Here is a 20,983-nt window from a genome sequence, read left to right on the forward strand (position 1 = left end):
GCAGAATGGAGAGATGTGACTTTCTGCAACAGAGTATTGATCCATGCAACAATGTTAAACAAAAGTGTGCGTGTCAGTGTGCCTGTTTTTTGTAATGCTTACATATCTGTGTCAGTGTGTGTTTTTATGAACACAGTTTTGTTTATCGCCTGAAGCCTTGGTAAAAGGCATTACATAAATTAACGTTGTTGTTTTTTTTTTAAACTTGAAATGTGTTGTGCTTGAGCAAAGAAAAAGTTTACAATACAAAGGTGGGGATCAGTATAGGTAACATTTGGTCAGAATCGCGAGTCAGTCTTACCATGCCATAAGGAGAGGAACGTGAGAATGCATGAGCAAAAAATGGTGGAATGTCGTATGATCAGTTTTTCACTGCTCTGATCCATTCACAGATCACTGCCTTTTTAAAAAAGGGGATTCATTGGGCTCTTTCAGTTATAACTAGTATCCCCAGCTTGTGAAAATTGTGCAACAAATTTAATATTTTCTGTCCCTCTGCTTCATTGAAAATTCCCTTTCTTTCAGCTTTGTCATCTACATCTTTGCCCTATACATCCTTTCAGCGCCATTCTTCCATTCACCAGTAGTTGTTTTTTCTAGAAGAGTTATAGGCTTGTATTTCTTGGTTTTGTATGCCTGTTTACCTCTCTCTCTCTCTATATATATATATATTGTGCATTATATACAGTTGGTTTTGTTCAGGTTACTCGTATAGTCCTTAGAATGGCCAACATCAGAAGCATGTCCATGGTTTATGTGCATGAATATGAAGGAACATGAGCTTAATTTGTTTTCCAGTTTCTTTCTTTTCAGGTTCTAGGGGAACTGACATGTGTTTTCAGCCCCGATATGGTCCTGTGTGGTAAACAACAATGGGTTAGGGTTGAAGATTTTTCATGTCTCCCAAAGCAGCTAATGTGCACATACGCTATTGCCTTAAAATCCCAACATGTGTAAACACATACAGGAGATCATCAAAAATACTGTGATCAATGAAAGCTTGCTATGGGTTACGGCAACAAGAATTACAGTACACTGAGCATGCACACACACCTGAAAATGAGTACGGCGGTCTTCATGGCAGGGTGATAATAATCACACCCAATGAGTAAACATGGGAGTTCAACATGCATATTCGACCAGAAAATCAATAAGATCAAAATAGCATTGTTAATACTTTTTGATATGTAGTCGGTGAAATCCCAGAGCAGAGTATATGGACAGGAAAGGGTGTTGTCATGACCACAGATGAGGTGAACAGTGTTGACAATGTTCTACAGCTACATAAGTCAATGCTTCCCATCAGCCAACACACAGGTATATAAAAGGTACACAGGAACACATCTCCTGCATGTATTCTGGATATTCGGACACTGTCTGGTTCTTGTCATGTGTTGATAAACCTGGTGTGAGCTTTGTGGTTGGTTCTCCTTTTACCAATAACAGATTTTACAAATGTTAAAATAACTAGACTTACAAGTCAGTGCCCTCAAAAGGATGAGTATCATTCGAATAAAATCCACAAGAACCCCAAAGCATGATTCAGTTTGTGTTTAACAAACTATAAAATCACTGTCATGTCTATTTAAGAAAAAGGGGAAAGTTTCAACAAGTAGAAAATTTGTTCTGATGTACAGGAGTTATCAAGTGCATCTTGAAGACATGGCATTCAACTATGCACAGAACAGCATGGCTGAAAAAATGAATCTACATAAGTACCTTCAGTATATATTGAGGAGAGCCACCATTCTGCATCCTGTGATTTTTTTTCCATACACCAGTCACTCCCGTATTTATTCATTATGTTTCCCCTTTTTTCTCCCCATATAATGATGATATTCCTCCATCACTTCGTTCTTACTCCATGCTGCTGTTAAAGAATCATGATGCTGAATTTAATCTGATGAGTCTCACCAACCTGGTATATTTTCCTTAAAAAAAAAGAAAAAAGAATGTTGCATAATTCATATCCACATCTGCACAGGCGCATACACACAAACTAGCCACCCACAAAAAATGTAGTTGCTAAACATTTATCACTTATGAAGCAGGAGAAGAGGAGGAAGACAGGGCAATGCAAGAACAGACAGAAAAGATGTACATCAAAATGGCTCTTGCAATAGAATGACAGGATTTTCCTCTGATTCCGTTCACCTTGCAGTGATGACGAAGGAAAGTCAACATTTGATTCCAGAATTACAGTGACATAATTCTTTATTCATCAATCTACTCATTCCATCAATCAACATTCAAAATAAACAGAAGTTTCAATGTGACTTGGTGTTCTAAAGAAGTGAAAAACTGTTCTGACACAGACTGAATTACTGTGATACAGTCCTAAAAAGCTTTTCTCAAGAAAATTCATCACCAGAACCATTTCAACTAACTCGAAGCTTTTTTGTCATTCTAACCAACCTTACAATACCTTATTTCAGGACCATAATTTCAGGTGTAAGTTGATAAACATTTACGTCCCATTCTTCAATCAAAAAGCTCTTCAGATCAGTGACAAAAAGAGTGCTCATCTACACAGGAATTCAGAGGTCCTTGTGATGGGGCAGTACCTTGACCAGAGTGCTGGTCTGTTCCACTGATACAGGTGAAACGAGTGTGCACATCATCTGCACCGCATCACACTTTAAGAACCCACCACAACTGAGTTGTCAACGGCTACACATAAATCCACTTCAACAAGTAAACAAATATGCAATCTGGAAAAAAGAAAGGGGCAGGGAAAAAGCACACTCCCCAAAAAGAGTAGCCCAAATTTTACATACAAAAACTTCACTGTTACAAGAAGCCAGGTAAAAATGACATGACAGAATGCAATGCTACACAGGGCAATGCAATACCAAAACCTCGACCACACATTTTAAACTTCAACATATCCCACAGTACAGTTTACTGATGGGAGCAATTCTTCCAAACATTTCTGCACCAAACTGAAAGATCTGTTAACAAATTAGCAGCCAAAGACCAACACGTGCCTCTACAAGATATCTGTCCAATTTGACACACAAATTGGTTATTGTCATCGGTGACTGATGTTGCATGGGGAGTATCTGTTTAACAGTAATAGTGCTTTGCCAGTCGTGTATCTCTCAACTGTGCCCTAGACAAGTGTTGGTTTTATTCATTCCTTCAGTCAGATGTCTGTGCAAACGTTTTTATTCTTGCACAGTACAACCATTGCCTTTCCATTTTCAGAATCTTATGTGGTCCAACTGATTTCAACATCACTTTCATGGATCAGGAATACCCATGAGTGAAAAGAAAAAAAACACAAAAAAACAAACCCTTCTTCACCTGAATATATTACCAACCCTCATACTTAAATTTGACATGTTTTATTACTGTGTAGTTTACAATTTCATAAGCATTTCTTGGGTTTGGCATTTTTCATACTTTGTAATTTGGAATATCAACTGCCTTTCTTGGGCGGTTTAAGTCAATTATTCAATAACTCAACCAACTGCTCAGTTACCTCATCTATCGTTTTAGTTGGGTTTGACTTTTCATGTTGATCCAGATTGTTTTCAGGCTACTGTCTTATCTGTGCCACATTAATTCATTCCTACAATAACTACTGTGCGGTAATTATGTCACATCATTGAATAGAATCAATCTTAAAAGTCTTCCTTGAATGTGATCCTGCAATGCTTGCTTTAGTATTGAGTCTGGCCAAGAACACCTTCAATATGAAGAATATCTAGTTTCGTCACATTTAAAGTTTGTCCTTAATTGATTGTCATGCAAGCAATAGACTCTGTACAAAGAACACAGAGTCAGTTTTGCAACACTGAGAATGTTCCATCCATCTGTTGAACTTACAACCATTTGACTAGTTGACCGAGTATTGAGAATAGTGCAATGATGGTCCTCAAGTTAGTCATTACCATGCACTCTCTGAAATACCATTAGATGTTTTATTTACTTCTTTTGTTGCCATTACCTGAAATATTTTCATATTACCAAGTGTGAACAGGGCTAGCAATTTTTGAGATAAGTAGAATAGGAAATCTGATTTACACCTACTGGTTTTTTGTGTAGTCAAAATATGCTGATTTCAGTAACAACAACAACAAACAAACGTGTAATCACACATACACACAAAAACAATCAAAACCCCCAAGTGCTCTTCAATGAAACACAAAAAAGAACCACACACAAAAAAACTCCAAAAAAAAAAAAAATATATATATATATATATAGTTTCATAACAATAATCTGCATCTTGCACTCATAATGGAATAAGTTTACAAAAAAAAAACAAAACAAAAAAAAAACTTTTGGGGCTGACATCATACACTTAACACTAAAAAAATGATTTTTGTTTATTTTTATCCTAGCTATTGACAGCATCGACCAACCATTAGCAGTGCAGAAGTTTTCCATTTCATCTTGTGAAGTGTTTCCAGAAGGAAAGGCTTATCATCGAACATGATGTCTCAATCTGTATTCCATCAAAATCATCTATAGTTTTGGTTTATCATGCTGATAAGCATAAAAAAAAAACCAAACCAGTGTCACCTATGTTTTGAACATTGCTGTGGGGGTTGATGCTTTTCCTTCCATCATTCCCCTATTCTCTCTCTGCTACATTATCTCGGTGAAGGGTCTCTCAGCTACAGCTCTCTCTGCTACATAATCTCAGGGAAGGCTCTCTCTGCTACATTAGCTTAGGGAAGGGTGGGGATGGTGATGAAGGGGGCTTGCTGACAAGATTTTTTCAACAATTTTACACTTCTGCAAAATTGATTTTGCACTTCATCCCTAGGAGTCTTCAAAATAGGAAGATTAAAAATTCTGTCACAGGTTACACATACACTATGACACACACGCATGAAATGAAACTGAACTGTAATATTTTCTTTTACAAACCTTGATACTAAAACAAAAAACAACAACTGCATATACAACCATGTTAAACTATTTAGATCCATTGGTCCCATTTGCAACAATGGGCCATGCAAGTGTGTGACCTGTGTGGACAGTCATGGAGTTCACTATGGGGAACAGGACTCTGGTGATTACTGGTACCTGGCACACTGTATCATCCATCAATCAATCACCTTTTAGATTCTTCCACAGTCAAAAAATGAGCATTCGTGTACAAAAAGTTAATTTCTTGCCTAAACTCTTTTCCCCATCTAGAAATTGTTGCAGATACACAGTTCTATAAAGTGTATGTGCTCTCCTTTTCATAATTGCTGGTAATTATCCCAGTATCTCAAAGGGTTCATTTACTCCAATAGCAGTCTTCCAGTTGGTGTACACCATTACTCTTTTCAGTTCCTGGGTTAGATGATTTTTTTCATCCCAACTGTGTGTGGTTTTGTTATCAATATTGCACATGCACGAAAACTGTGATCCCTTTGGCATGTGCACTAACATGGGTGTCTCCAAGCTAATCTATTTCTCTAACTGCAAGAACTAAAGGTGAACAGCTACACCTGGTGGAAGCTAGCTGAGGCAGCACAAGACAGGCATCAGAGATCTCTGGTGGCAGCCTAATACGCCACAGGACACAAAGAGGATTACCATTAACTGACTGACAGCATGAACCAGTTTATTCTTTACTTTGTGCTGGACCTCATTTCACCACCACCACCGTTTTGCCAGTGCTCCTGATCATGTGTATGTGGATGCGCACACATTTGTGGGCCTTAAACATTATTGCACATACACTGTAATGAAAAAGACAAAGAAATCCATCCCATCATAGACCACTTTCAGTACTTCCCAAAGCCAAAAGTGTATTTTAACCTAGTGATGTAGAATTTCTCCCTAACAGAACAAGGGCAGCTCCGTTGTTGCCTTCACTTTCATCATTTACCTGTTGCTTTATTTTCCTAGGTACAATCTGAAAAGGGAACTTCAGTCTGTCTCACATTCAGAACCTATTCAGAATCTTGTGAAAAAGGAGAAAAGCTGTGAAACATGAACATTTCACCTTCAAAGCAAGTGCAAAAAGACATGGTCTTCCCTCAGGTGTGACCAGAGTACCTACAGTTACTTCCAGAAAGAGCCATGCATTCACAAACATGATAAAAATGGATATCTAGGGAACCATTACAACACATCAAAGTTGGACTAAATTAATTTTGGGGGGGTATTTGCCATCATTTCGTGGATACAACCAAATACTGCATTAAACACAAGTCATGGTAAGCAAGTTCCTCACTTCATTTCAATATTATATTGCAGACACACACTAAACCAAAAACAAAGCTTCTCCCCCTCATACAAAGTAGACAAGTTTACTATCATTTGTTTATGAAAAAAAAGAGTAAGAAAAAAAGAAAAGTGAATCAGTTAAAAACCTGAGGAATGAGGGAATAGCAACACAACAGTAAAAATTTAAGTTTCATTTCAGAAAATGAGCAAAACAGAAAATATAAAATAGACAGGACATAATAAAAGTTTTTTTTTGCACACATTACTTTTTTCCTTTTAAAGGTCAACAATTCATTATCTTCTTTTTTTTCTTTAATAATGTAACACATCTCTCCTTTTTATTTCTTTTTACTTGTTTTTGGTGTTTTAAGATTTTCTTAACGCAAGAGCTTTGGTATTTACCCAAATAAAACATTTCATGGATAGACCAAAATCTCTTTAAATAAATCTTTTCATTTTTAAAGATGCTGAATGAATTATTTTATCAACAGAAATGCTGAGAGAAAAAAAATCTCTTGGATATTCCCTTAAAATAAAGTAATTCTAGCTAAAGGTGTACCTTCAGAAACAGAACAAAACAAACAAACAAACAAAAAAAGAACAGAAAGATCAGAGGAAAAACCATTTAGAAGCTGACTTTTGATACTGGATTTCAAACAGAAAACATCAGACATGAACATCTTAGAGACAAATCCTTACTTCAATCATATGGCAATTATGGAGATGTGTTCAAAATACAATACTGATCCAATCGAATCCTGAAACTCGTGTGATCAGTATGGAATCTTGGGCCAGCAGCAGAAGTGTCAGGCAAGGCCCAGTTTTAATTATTTTTATAAACACACACATGCACATACATACGCACATGCATAAATACAACACATCAACAAAGAACTAATCTTTTACATTGTGACTGAAAAGATAAAGGAAGGAAAGAGTACAATGCTATGATAAGAGCAATGGAACAGAGGACTGTGTGACATCAGTGTTTGTGTGGTGTATGTGTGTATGTCTCAGTGTCTGTTCCCAGTAAAGAGACCAAACCCTGACTGGGGCATAAAACCAGGAAGTAACACTGTGTGCTTCTTACTGTTAGGTCATCTTTACAAACTTCAAGATGAAACTGGCCTAAATGAATACACAACTCTTTTTTTCAATTTGACCAGATATGTTTAATGTCAGAATTACAGATGGTGCAAAAGTCAGCACTTTTACAGTCAGTATTAGTGTTGTTTCTACCACATTGAGATGTGCACACACACAACTTCTTTCACAAACACATACCCAGAATTTCTCACCCTGCCTCTTCCAGTTGGTGTAAATCTGCACTCACACATCCTTTGAAATTCTTCCAGTTTTATCAGACACCACATCTGTCATTGTATGTGACTGTCTTAACTGTTGCTACAAAACTTTGTTGTTGTTGTATCAACCATAACACTTAACAGTTCAAAAAAGTTGCACCACATCTTGCAATCATGTCATACACTCTGATGTTGGTGATGGAAAGTGGACATGTTCAGGTTTTGAAATATATTCACAGAATGTTTGTATGCCGAGTGTGTGGGGCAATGAGAGTGTGTATATATGCATTTATTCATGTGCATGTTTAAAGATCTCACTGGTTTGGACAAGCTTTTCACATGTATAACAAAATTTTCTTAAATACTTCAACTGATGGAGCTACTGGAAAACAATTCAATTACCCCACTTAGGACCAGCCACAGTTCTCCTGTCCTAAAAAGAATCCAGCCATTGTCACATGAAATCTAGTTCTCTGCTTCTAAAAAAATATGTAGCCATTATCAGACTAATATGGCCAATATGGAATTTGTTTTAAAATTTGGTAGACATTGACAGATCATGGACAGCAATACTTTTACACTTCAAAGAAAACATACAAGCTACACTGAGACTTGGTTTCGTTTAAAATAAATACTTGACAATCCTGCATATACTTCTATTCTAAAAGTAATCTTTTCCTCTATTGGGTGCACTTTCTCACATTGTCAGGTACAAAATTTATGTTAAACAAAACAATGAACCAAGAGAACTAGTTGATTTTTTCACAATGTTTGTCAGCTATGAAATGCTCCATAACATTTTACAAATTTATCAGGACTTTACTTTTGTTAGAGATCTTGATCATCAATCTGAATGGAGTACACTATTTAACAAAGACTTACATCATTTAAGTAATTAAAGGGAGAAAAAAATCACACAATTCTGAACACCTGGCACTTTATTGTTCACAGAAAAAAAAAGTAAGCAGACACACAAAAAGTGCCACAAAGGACAAACTTGAAACAAAACCAGTTTCACAGGTTCTCTTTACTGTAAGGAGAAAGAGATGAAGAGTAAGAGTCAGAAAGAGACAAGAGACAACAACTCATATGCTTCCCCAATAATAATAGTTATGTTCATGTTCTTTGCATTCCTTTGTGGATGATGACGCAGTTATTCAGGTGGCCGTTTTTCACTGTGTTTCTTTGTAAAATCTTCCGCATTCTTCATGAACTTTTTTCTGTCCTTGGTGAACTCTTCCGCCAAGTCTGCACGTAGTGGATGCTCAGGCTCTGGGGCATTGATGAGTTCAATGAGGGACCTGACCACTGCAACACCAACAGTTCAAGCATGAAACTTCAGGCCACAACATACAAGCATACATGTAAGCGTGCACACACACACACACACACACACCTGTTTGAATGAACACTCAAACACATGAGAGTGCCCACAGACACGTCATATCAGAATGCAACAGCTTCTGGGCACTATTCCTTTACTTGTACAAAAAGGCCACTTTGGCCATGGGGCCTGTGACCTGAAATATGCACACATCTTCTGTGTCTTCAACAATACAAGAGGTCTTTTTGTTGTTTTTTGTTTGTTTGTTTGTTTCTTTCTTTCTTTCTTTCAGATCACTGCTGATCCCTGTTTTGTTTCAGGGTTTTTCTTTTTTTTATACTTTTTATAAAGGGGTTTGGGGAGGTTATTATTCTGGTCATTGCAATGTAATATTTAGGAAGTTTTTATTTTTAATACAACATAAACAGCTATACAGCTCATCAAAAAAACTATGGAAGGATATATACTAATATAGAATTGGCTAGAATGTCTGTGTCATTACATGTACATTCAATCACACATGGCTGATAGAACTACCACCACTCATCAGATTACAAAAATTCTAGGTACAGCCCCCAAGGCTCAGGTCATATGTGATAGAACTACCACCACTCAACAGATAAAACAAAAACAAAAAACAAACAAACAAACAAAACCCAACTGCTGCATGACAGATGTTTTTTTGCTCTGAGCATTATGTTCACTTTATTTTTTGCTGTTTGCTCATGCCTTCACCTTTTTGGTTTAGTTTTTTCATTTGTGGGCAGCGACTCAACATTCACTTTTATACACGAATGGGCTTTTTCTATGAGTACAACCATTTTTATCCCTACCATTGAGGCAGCCATACTCTGCTTTCAAGGGGGGACTGGGGAGTGGGGGAAGGGGGGGGGGGGATGCATGCCAGACATGTTTTTGTTTCCATGACCCACCCAATGATGACATGGATTATGGGATCATTAACGTGCAGATTTGATCTTCTGCATGTGGATACACAAGAAGGTGGTTCAGGCACTAGCAGGTCTGCACATCTATTAACCTGAAAGATCATAAAACTATTCACCCTTTCCCTACCAAGGGCCGTGACTTGGATTTGAACCCGGGACCCTAAAATTGAAAGTCCAACGCTTTAACCATTCATTGTGCCTTCCCTGTTGCAAGGCTATATCACCTGTCAGTTTTGGTCATCACTAGACAAACTGGTTTCACATAAACATATAATAACTGTCACAAGAGAAAAAGAAATAAAATGGAGATTGTCTTAACTCTGGCTAACACAGTAACAGCTTACAACTCTTTCAGTGCCAAAGAATATTGTAAGCGCTCTCCCCTAGCTAGGTAATTCTGTATCAAAGAAAAGAAAAAGAAAATTCTAGCACTAAAAATGTAAGAAAAAAAGAAAAGAAAATGAATGTTTTGTGAAGGAAAATAAATGAGGTTTCTGAATATGGGTTTACTTTGCAATTATTTTGATCAGCAGAGTACTATTCAAATCATTTAAAAGAGGAGATAATTTTCATGCATACATAAAAAGTATACTTCCACTTCTATAGACCGACACCCAAAAAGTTAAACAAGACAAACTACAGCTGGAAATGACATGCTTTCAGTCTGTTTTCATGCTGATAGGAAAGTGAAAAACTGTCCTGACAATGACAAATCTGGGTTTTTTTTTGGTTTTTTTGTTTGTTTGTTTTTTTAAATGAATACTGTCACTGTATTTAAACTAGAAACAAAATGCAAAAGAAAATCTGTGGTCAGACATGATAACCGGCAGCTAGCTGTTGTACATTTTGTGTGTAGAATGATGACCTAAAACAAGAGACAGAAAACATGATGAAAGTGGAGATGTGCAAAATTCAGGAAAAAAAAGAAAAAAAAAAGAAGAAAAAAAGTTGAAAAAAAAACACCTGGGTTCAGTTAACACAAAAGGTCAATCATACAATCAGAAACTGAGCAGTCAAGCTTTGTGACACCAAAGAACTTCCTCTATAGAAGTGTCAGCTCTGCATACTCAACAAATAAGTCAATTATCTCATCAAACATCAAAAGGGTAAAATTCAAAATGTTTCGCTTCCTGTTCTTTGCACTTTCAACCATGGGTTTTGTGACAAACTGAAAGCTTACAAGCTGTTGTCCATTACACGGCAGCATGTTGTGCCTCCTGCGGCAGCATCCAATAAAAGCAGCACTTCACTGATGTCCATGGTCATGACCCCCCCTTCCACACACACTGACTTTGTGTATAACCTCTCACCCACACCACTCCTCTCGATTTCCTCCCCCCACCTCCATCATGCAACACACCAATGCACTCTGCCTCCATCACTGAATTCTGCTCTCTGCTTTGATAGCTTGTTTCAACAAACATTCAATATTTCTGTCACTCATGGCGACTTCTCCATGTTCTAACAAATCATCAGACAAGAGAGAATCATCTACACTATTATCCCTGTCCATAATCATTTGTACAGCTTGCAAAGTTGTGTATATCCACAGACTGGGACCACTCACACACTCTCTGCTTCAATGCTTGTCAAAGTTTCTGATGCCTTTTTTGCATACGAAGCAACCCACCTTTCACATGCTTTTCATGTGGTACAATAAGCAAATCACTGTCAAAAAGAAAAGGGTCTTCCTTCTAATGAGTACAGCTTGTGGGCATAAAACAGGTTGACTGAGTGCAATCATTTTAACTGTGTTTCTTCACTGTGTCAGACAGGTTCCATCAGCCAGTCAACAAAGGCTTCCCACTTACCTTGTCAAAAGCAAAACTGCCACTGATGTTTGTTTAAACACTTTGCAGAATTAACTGTCTTCCATGTAATGGAATATAACATTATTCTTCAAGTGCGAAACTCACCAAACTTTTTTTTTACTGAAGGTGTGAAAATACCTGAAGCATTAGCTGGTAGTGTAAAAAATCCAGTATTTTGTTTTTTCATGTGCAGTCCTTGAATCACTGTAAACAGATCAACACAATCACTAGATACAAAAACCAACAATCACCAAATAATACATATGAATACCAACAAAATCACAAATGATACACTTCTTACCCTGATCTGTCTTTGTTGCAGGTTTCCAGTTCTCTGCACTGATTATGGGTAAACATACTTGTCCCTTTTCGTCAATGTTGGGGTGGTAGATCTTGGTCTTGAAAGTCACTTTCGGAGGCTTGAAAGGGTACTCTGCAGGGAAATTGATCTCGATCCGGAATGCTCCCTTGTTGTATGGTGCGTTATCCTGTTGATGTTTTCAAAAAGTGAATCTTCAATCATGGGGTTTCTTGATATTTCTTTTTTTTCAATACATGACGTTCTTGTGACTAGCTTTTCATTATGTAAATATAAAATAAGAAAGCACATCTGCTCTGTGGTCCACTATCCTGCTTTAGATCCCTTAAAAAACATCTCTTGCCAAGCTGGTGTCACTATCAGCCATTGTACTCCAAAGGTCTAAAGGTCAATTCAGTTTCGAGATTACAACTTTTCAAATTCTGTTCCTCATTGTATGTATGGCATTCCCCCCATTCTATAATGCACTTTCTAACAAGCTCTCAACACTCTTTAAAGACTTTACATACAATCAAATTACAAAGGGAGCAAAATGCTGATCTTTAGAACTACTATCTTTTGAGTACGTCACAAATAGACAATATCTGAATCACTTTGGAATGGGTTATATTTTCTGTTTTAACCTTACCCATGCTTTTAGTTTTATATGCCTTATTTTTTTTATTTCTGTTCCCAAAGTGGTGGTCAATGTAAGACATGATGCTGTGTGGGGGGGATTACTTCATGATGACATCTAGTGAGCAGACCCAACTCTCACCTTAAAATGCCTCAATCAATCAACACTTCCCTGCTGCTGCAGAATGAACTGGATGATCTGCTGCACCTTGACCTTTCACTGCTGACCAGTTTAGTTTGGATTTTGCCATGACCAGTCATTGTGCTAAAGCTACTCTGACAAAGACTGGATGCCAGACCTCAGTTCTTGTCAGATGCCTAAACTTCTACCATGTTGCAATCTTGACATATGGCCTCAGACCCTGAATTTCAGTGTGATTAATCCTCTCAACAAAGCTAATCACAACACAAGTTTTATGAAGACAACCTGGAATCTATGCTACGCAATGATTTTCAACTTTAGCCTCTCCATCTTGAATTACCATGTCTTTGTAATGAGTCTTTGCAACATCTACTAACCTAGCAGTTTATCTATCACTTGCAGTAGCTGTGAATGTGTCAAACTTTCACACACAGACAGCTTGAACATAAATGAGGCAGGGTATTCATATACAGTCTCACTGATATGTGATTTTCCTTTTACACTGTCAACTTTTTTTTTTTCAAATTAAAGATAAAAAATGAAAAAGTTGAAGAAGATGTAGACTGAAGTAATCAAATTTAAGATTCAGCAATAATTCCAAGAATGGAGATACCTTAAATTTTGATTTATGGGTTTTTAAAGACACTGATTCATTGGTTTACAGACAGATGAGACAGAAAGACTGACAGACAGACGGAGAGAAAGAGAGAGAAAGAGAGACAGAGAGAGGACAGAGGATGAATGGGTTTAGAATAAGATGTTGATGCATTGATTTACAGACTGACAAACAGAGGAGACAGAGAGATAGAAAAAGAGAAATAGGAGACCGATACATGGAGGGGGACAGAAAAGAGTCAGAGAGCAGAGCTTAAAGACTACTACAACTAGCTTGAAAAGGGTTCTAATAATCAGCTAATCTCCTGATTAAACTGGAACTTCTAGTTGAAATGCCCTGACATACAGCAATATATGTATATACATGAAATACAATTGTTACCATTACTCTGCACTATTGATATTCACATAAAAATATGTGCAGTTCCACACTACTGGAAACAGATTTGTGCTGGTGAGTCTTATATGTCTCTGAGTACAAGTTAATGGTCTAATCTTTGAGGGAATTAAATAAAGCTGTTCCTGCTAATTTCTGCTATTTTTTAATGTTGATCTTTCTTCCAAATAGGCAGCAGAAATTAAGACAATATCACAGTCACTTTGCAAGTCTCTTCCAGACAGTAAAATATGCTTGACGCCATAATTATCATTAAATGAACTGATCAACTGATCAGTGACAAAAAGGGTGAAAAAGTCTGTGGATTAGCTTTTCACATATGGCAATCTTGGCTCTGTCCTGTCTATGTTAACACAAAAATAAAAATGGCTTGATGCATAAAGTGTATGGCGACAATAGACACAGATCTATCTTCACAGAAATGACAGATCCTCCAAGATATGACTAATTCACTATTACTATCAGATCTAGGTTTCAACATTAAAAGCAGTTCACTTCCATGCATTACTTGGACAATTTAAGGGTTTGGCATGTAGTGTTTTTCATTTTACACAGTTGTGATGTGTTATCTTTTTCATTATCAACATCTTTCTGTATTTCAATCGTGGCACACTAAGTATCAGTATCAGTATCTCAAGGAGGCGTCACTGCGTTCGGACAAATCCATATACTCTACACTACATCTGCCAAGCAGATGCCTGACCAGCAGCGTAACCCAAAGTGCTTAGTCAGGCCTTGAGAAAAAAAAAAGAAAAAAAAGGCACACTAAAACCAGTAGCAATGAATAAGTATTTTAAGCATCTAGCCAAGGATGTTTTTGAGGGAAAAGGGAAGAATGAAATCCAAAGAAACTACAAAATGTTCAATAAGAGGTTCTGCAAGCATATTATCTTTTGTACAAAAACTTACTGTTGTCGGGTACTTAACAGTAAAAAGATCTTTAACAGTCATAAATGTAAAAGTACTGTCACCATTTCTGCAGAAATGTAAACAAACCTTAAATTATACATGTTATCGTGTCCTTTAGCCATCATACTTATACTACTAGTAGTTATAGCATTTCTCTTGTTAGTCTTCGTAAATGTAATATTTTAGCTTCAATGTCTACTACAGTGTTTTTAATTGCTATGTAACACAGGTTAGTTTAACAACTGAATTTATTAACTAATTAAGGGACAAGGATTGCATGGTGTCCGTTGTGTAATCCAAATAATTTCAGCCAGCTGGTTTGAAATGAAAACTTTTTTCTGGGCAGTTGGTAAAAGCCACTTCTGTATAGCATTGTATCATTAAGTTGGGTGTTAAGAATAAGTAGAAAGACATTTCACACGTTTGATTTTCTAGAACTTTCACAGTTTCAGTTTTTCCTGTACTGTAGAACTGCACATTCGCACAACACAGAACATACATACGTGTATGTATACATACACGCACAGAGATATATATCACCAATGGTAATTATCTTTTTTTAATGTAAATTATTTACTGGTGCCAGAAGTCCACTCCAGCACAGCATGTTGCTTTCATCCACATTTATTTCTCTTAGAGCTTTTGGTGGTGACTTTCTGATTTCCTCCAATTCCTGTGAAAAAAACAAAAAAACAGAAACATATGTCAGAATCAAACATGCATAGCATAATACTAGTTATAACAATATGAACAACAAAGACATCAATAACCATCATCATTATCAACATGATCACATAATTATGTGATCTTGATTGATCCAAATCATCATTGAAACCCAACAAAAAGATCAAATCACACCAATAAGCATCAAACTGATCAACATATTTATTTGAAGTCCAAATCTTAAGTCTGACCATACCAAGGCACATATCTTTGGATTACATGATCTAATATTTTCATAGGATATCATTATCAAAGAAAGATAAAAAAAAAATTTTAAAAAATCAATAACTAAGCAGTGTTCATAGAAGATAATGAAGCTGAAATATACACATAATCGATGAAACAGACACATTCATAAATAAAATTATGCAATTACACTTAAGTCTTCCTTTCCTTGCTGAAAAAAAAGAATACCTGGAACTGGTTCATCAGTCAAGAATCATTACTTTCTAAACAAATAATCATCTTTAACATTGATAGCATTATTAACAGAAACTGCTGGGTTTCAAATGTTTAGACTTGCCAAGTATACATGAACACTGTACATTACTAATATGACTGTCTGTGAGTGTACATGTGCATGTGCATTTGTTACACATTATCAACATGTTAAATATATCAGCAAGGGGGAAAAGCAGTGTCAGTCTTGTCCTACTTTTGACAGTATTAACAGCCTCTCCTTTTCTTACTGCAATGAAAATCAACAGATTACTGTAACAGGACTCACACCCCCATCCCTGCCCTTCTTTTCTTTCTATCATTACAATTGATACACTGCCATCACCATTTCAGCTAACTCGTCTGACTAAAAATAAAAAGACCTTAGATTATTTGTGGAAATATGTAGCACAAACGCATTTCCTGTAGCTGATTCCTGAACCAAAATCTGAGCTGTAGGCAGATCTGCATATACCACACAGTGGCATACGTTCAAAATTAAATCCTTTTCTCAGTCAAACTCAAAACTCAAGCCACTGTGTTTGACTGAACCAAATTTGTTACATTTAAGCAACAAAAAATGTTACCACAGATATTTGTTGTTGAATTTTGGGAGATGAGACAGCTAAAGACCCATAAGAAAGTTTTCCCTTGCAACAACCGAATGTACCTTAATACCAGTTGTCAGTGCATATTGTGTTTGGTATCATATCACATTATGATTATACATATAATACATATCATACAAGCTAACAACAAAACAGATTCTATAAAACATTAACAAGCTAAAAGGAATGGTCCGTGAGGGTCTTCAACTTACATATTCAATGACTTAAAAAAGTGAATAAAGAGGTAAGAAGGTAAAGACGGAAGCCTTTTAAAGTTTTATCATTATATTCTGCTGAAGGTACCCAAAAAACAATTTTAAAAAATGAGAGAAAATAATCACAGCAATCTTCATATAGCTTTTGTTGTGTGCAAAAAAGGAGTCACTGCTGACAGCGTTTCTTCATCAGTTTTCTAATGTACTTAATAGTCAGTACACAGAGAATCTAAAGCACAAACTAAACAAAACTTGCTAAATTCACATAATATACATTACGTTAACAGCACTGACATTAATTATGTTGCCATACTTGTTTGCATGTCAAATATCACACTTTTATTACATATTGTATCACATCATACCTTCATACCACAACACATTATCAGTTAAAATTGTAATTATTTTGTAATGATTTACAGGCTTTGACTGGGTCAAGAAGACCACTGAAAAAGGCAATATGGGAACGCAGTCCAATGAACCTTTGAAAAATTTATTTCACCCATGATGTAAGCCTCCTCTTAAACAGATACCAAGATGCACAAGAGAAAATAATCTGTCATTCTGAAGAAGCAGAGTGAAAAAGCCTCAAAATCAACACATGTGATGTAGACAAAATACATTAGTCAACAACAAACAAGACCCAACCCATCTGCAAGGTGAGAACATCCATTACATTTACAGTAGAAAGTTTGTTTAGCTTGGTGGTGAAGTTAACAAAATGGAGGCACAAATGGACATATCAAATATGACAACAAGACAAGGCATGCATTCAACACCCTGTGGCCTATGGAACTCAATAGCCTTCTCCAACCACATGAGAATATTCAGCATGAATGTGAAGTCCGCCTTTCTGTTTGGATCAGAAATGTGGAGACTTTCAAATTCAGATATAGACAAATTCCAAACCTTAGTCAACAGATGTCTGCGAGTGAGACATTATGAGCATTATGTGGCCAGAAATATGATCAAATGCCAACCTCTGAAAGGAAATCAGGAAAGGAAATGGAGCTGGACAGGCCGTATCCTGCCCAGTCCTCCAAACAACAAAATCAGCCAAACATTGGAGAAGAACCCTCAAGGGAAAAGAAAAGTGGACAGACCAAGGCAGGCATGGAAAATAATTATGGAGATTGGGGGGCAAGATGAAGGAAACCGGCAAGACAGGGGTCCAGATGGAGAGTAATCCTGACTGAATCTACCAGGAGTGCTGTCAGGGTCCTGACAAAGTGCCCTAATGATTAAGTCACAATTTAATAGCTTGATTAAATTCATCTTTACACTATTTGTGCAAATGAATTAGATCCTGACGTGATTCTCTTACAAAATTTTGTTGGAAACTATAATCTTTCTAACAATTATCTAATGATTTCTTGAAATAATTAAGTGTATCAGCGTTCACGAAATATCACTACTTTTACTAAATGGACTGTTTCATAATTGTGTAAGTGCCAGAAGAGGGATGTTTCTCAAATTAATAACTTATTAATACTAATACTACATTAGTTAATTAAAAAAAAATGTAACAAAAAAGTATAAAAGTATTGACTGTCATAAAAATATTTGCACAATCTTTATAAATGAATCAAGTTTATATTTTCTCAGGTACAGAGACAACATTACTGTTAGTGTTACATATTTCAGGAACTAAGTTATTAGTTAGTAAGCAAAATACATTTTGGTCCACAGCAAAACAAATAAAATAAGTTCACATTCAGTGATTTACCATTTTGGTACACCAGATAAAACTTAAAGTACAAAATAAATTATTTTCAAATTTTCATCAGTTTGCATCAGTTTGACATGGTACAGTATATGACACCAAAAGGAGGAGTTATAAGTGATTTTCAAATTTTCATCAGTTCACTGAGTTCAGTAATAATCAGACCTCTTCAGAGTCTGACAATTGACATAATCTGTAAATTTTCCTGACAGTTTCAAAGAATTTAATTTTGAATAGTAGACTATATAGTATAAAAAAAATACTCACAACTGCAAATATCTCAACTCTTTCATTGTTGTAATTTATGATGGATGGTTTGTTATAATTCCTAACCTTTTAATTCAAGCATCTCATAAAACAGTATAGATCAAAATGCAGGTAGCAACACTGGCAAAACTGAGGCATCCTAAACCGATTATGTCAAAATGACAAAGCTTATCAATTTGAAAATGTTAATTTTCATTTCACTTTTCATGAACTGAATGGACATAACATGGTTACAATTGTACAACTTCTACAAGGACTGGGATGTCCATCACTGACACTATGGATTGCTATCAGTCATACATGAAGCTCCTGCACGTATTATCAGTACAATAAAGCCAAATTACATTTTCACTTTACGCGTGGAATTCCATGGTGCTACGCCGGTACAACCGTTATATTGATCGTGACTCAAAAGAAAGAAATGAATATCCTCTGCTACAATCTGAGTTTTCTGTACATATATTCCACACAGAATAATGTGAAAGAAAAGGCTTCCGGCAACAGTCACATCACTGTTGCTGAAGATTCCGAAAGTCGGTGTTACACCAAACTTACGCAATCCTTTCATTTGAGAACGATCATGAACGCCCGGTACCGTCGATGGGAGAGCGATATCGGTTACTTTTAGACATGATCTTTACCCGATATCAGACATCAAGACATGTAGTGAAAAACATTAAGCACAACTGACAACAACAATCTGTCGATCGTGTCGAAACTATTCATAAAAATTAAACTGAGAAAAGCAATAAATGTAATCATTAATGTTTACCTTGCCAAGTCTCTTGGTGGCTGCCATCTTGATTAGTGAAAACACTGTGACCACATTCCAATATTAGCTTCCGGGTTAAGCAGTGACGTTTCCCGCATGGAACAGAAAAAAAAAAGTTCATTTCTTAATCATTTACTCATATATTTTTGGCTCAGCTCTTTTTTCTTTTCATTTTTTATTACAACCAAACAATCTGATGCTGATGAGAGTGAAATAAAGCGTTGTTCTTTGATTCTTTTTTTCTCCATGCGCTGAATTACAGTGTTGCGAGGCTACCATAGCAGACGACAGTGCAGACGACAGATTCATTTGGCAGAATGGTCTCGGTAGATTATGCTGAGAGTTGTTGCATTCGTGTATGTATACAAATCCATGGTGTGTTGCGTTATCTTAATACTTCTTGAACTGCAGCACCTGGTTGTACATAGTTTGATCACACTGCAGCCTGTCATTAGATTGTGCGGCCACTGACAGCTGGTCATCAAGGCTGATCAAATGTGCACGCCTTCATTGATGACCAACATTGCAAAGGAACAGCATGCATAGTATGTCTTATGGTTACCAGTTTGACTGCTTCCGAGGATGCCAAGTTTGTCGAGACATCACTAGCACCTCGAATTCATCTTTCAGTATGCCTCTGATCTCCTGATCTGTCATGTATATTTCCGGGCTTTGCCATGATCTTTTCGAAAAAAAAAAAAAATTACTTTGATGTCTGATTCTTACTTGTTCTATTATGAACTGGCTAGGTGGTAAAGCTGACACCGACCCCCCAGCCACTCGTTTTAGGAAAGAGAGACGGAGGTCTTGTCATCTCTCTTGCAGGCTAGGAAGCTGTAGATCAGAGGCATACAGTAGTTGTCACACAGCCAGGTTCTTTACTTCTGTAGTCTCCTTTGAGACTGCTCGGTGTTAGGTTCTTTCAGTCTTGTCAGTCTACATCGCCTTGGTGGTAGGGGTCCGATACTACTGCCGCATACTCGAGGATGGATCACACAAGTGCTATGTATGTGGTCTTTCTACAGTTTTGACGGAGGGCAGTGTCGCAGGTTTTGTCACAAAAAGCCGAGACCCGGGGTGGAATTCTTGCTTTTTTGGTATTCCTAGCGACGTGAGAGTGCCACTTTAGGTTGTCCGATATCATCAGTACTGACTTGCTGTAGTATTTCGCCATAGAAATTGTAGAAAAAGTCAGTCTTCTTCTTGATTGTGATGACACTTCTTTGCATTGAAATGCATGCCCCAGTCTTTTGCCCACTTTTCAGTTTGTTTCAGGTCTTCCTGGAGAGCAAGATGATCAGCGAAGATCCTTATCTGGCGGTACAGTATGCCGCAGTCATCTGCGAAAAAATGCACCGGGATTTAACTGCTGCTGGCAGGTCGTTTATGTGAATTAAGAAAAGCAAAGGGCCGAGCACTGTATCCTGCGGGACGCCAGAGTCAACTGCAACTTCTCGTGATTCCTCACCATCCAAGACGACCTTCATGGTGCAATTTGTAAGGAAATTCTGGAACCAGCGATGTATAGGGCCTCTGGCACCATAGTGGGACAGCTTATGGAGCAGTTTCTTGTGTGGCACGGTGTTAAAGGCCTTGTTGAAATCCAGCATAGCCAGGTCTACTTGGGCGCATGGTGGTCAAGAACTGGGTCTCACAGGAATGTCCGGTTCTGAAACC

General features: G+C 36.9%; 1 protein-coding gene across 1 annotated transcript; it reads right to left on the reverse strand.

The window, feature by feature from the left end:
- Positions 1-2,019: 2,019 nt before the first annotated feature.
- On the reverse strand, positions 2,020-19,368 carry LOC143302294 (ubiquitin-conjugating enzyme E2 L3-like). The gene is made up of 4 exons (XM_076616894.1): positions 19,307-19,368; positions 15,138-15,233; positions 11,865-12,051; positions 2,020-8,789 (listed from the first exon to the last, which is right to left on the reverse strand). The coding sequence occupies exons 1-4, from the start codon at positions 19,331-19,333 to the stop codon at positions 8,635-8,637; spliced, it is 465 nt and encodes a 154-aa protein (XP_076473009.1). The 5' UTR covers positions 19,334-19,368; the 3' UTR covers positions 2,020-8,634.
- Between the last annotated feature and the right edge of the window lie 1,615 nt (positions 19,369-20,983).

The sequence above is a fragment of the Babylonia areolata genome, chromosome 29 (assembly GCF_041734735.1).
Source record: "Babylonia areolata isolate BAREFJ2019XMU chromosome 29, ASM4173473v1, whole genome shotgun sequence".
NCBI lineage: Eukaryota > Metazoa > Mollusca > Gastropoda > Neogastropoda > Buccinidae > Babylonia > Babylonia areolata.

Coding starts and splice junctions, on each gene's coding strand:
- LOC143302294 (XM_076616894.1), bottom strand. CDS start 19,333: ATGGCAGCCACCAAGAGACTTGGCAAG. Junction 12,052..15,137: donor GGAGTGGACTTCTGGCACCA/GTAAATAATTTA, acceptor AAACATCAACAG/GATAACGCACCATACAACAA. Junction 8,790..11,864: donor TGCAACAAAGACAGATCAGG/GTAAGAAGTGTA, acceptor TTGGTGTTGCAG/TGGTCAGGTCCCTCATTGAA.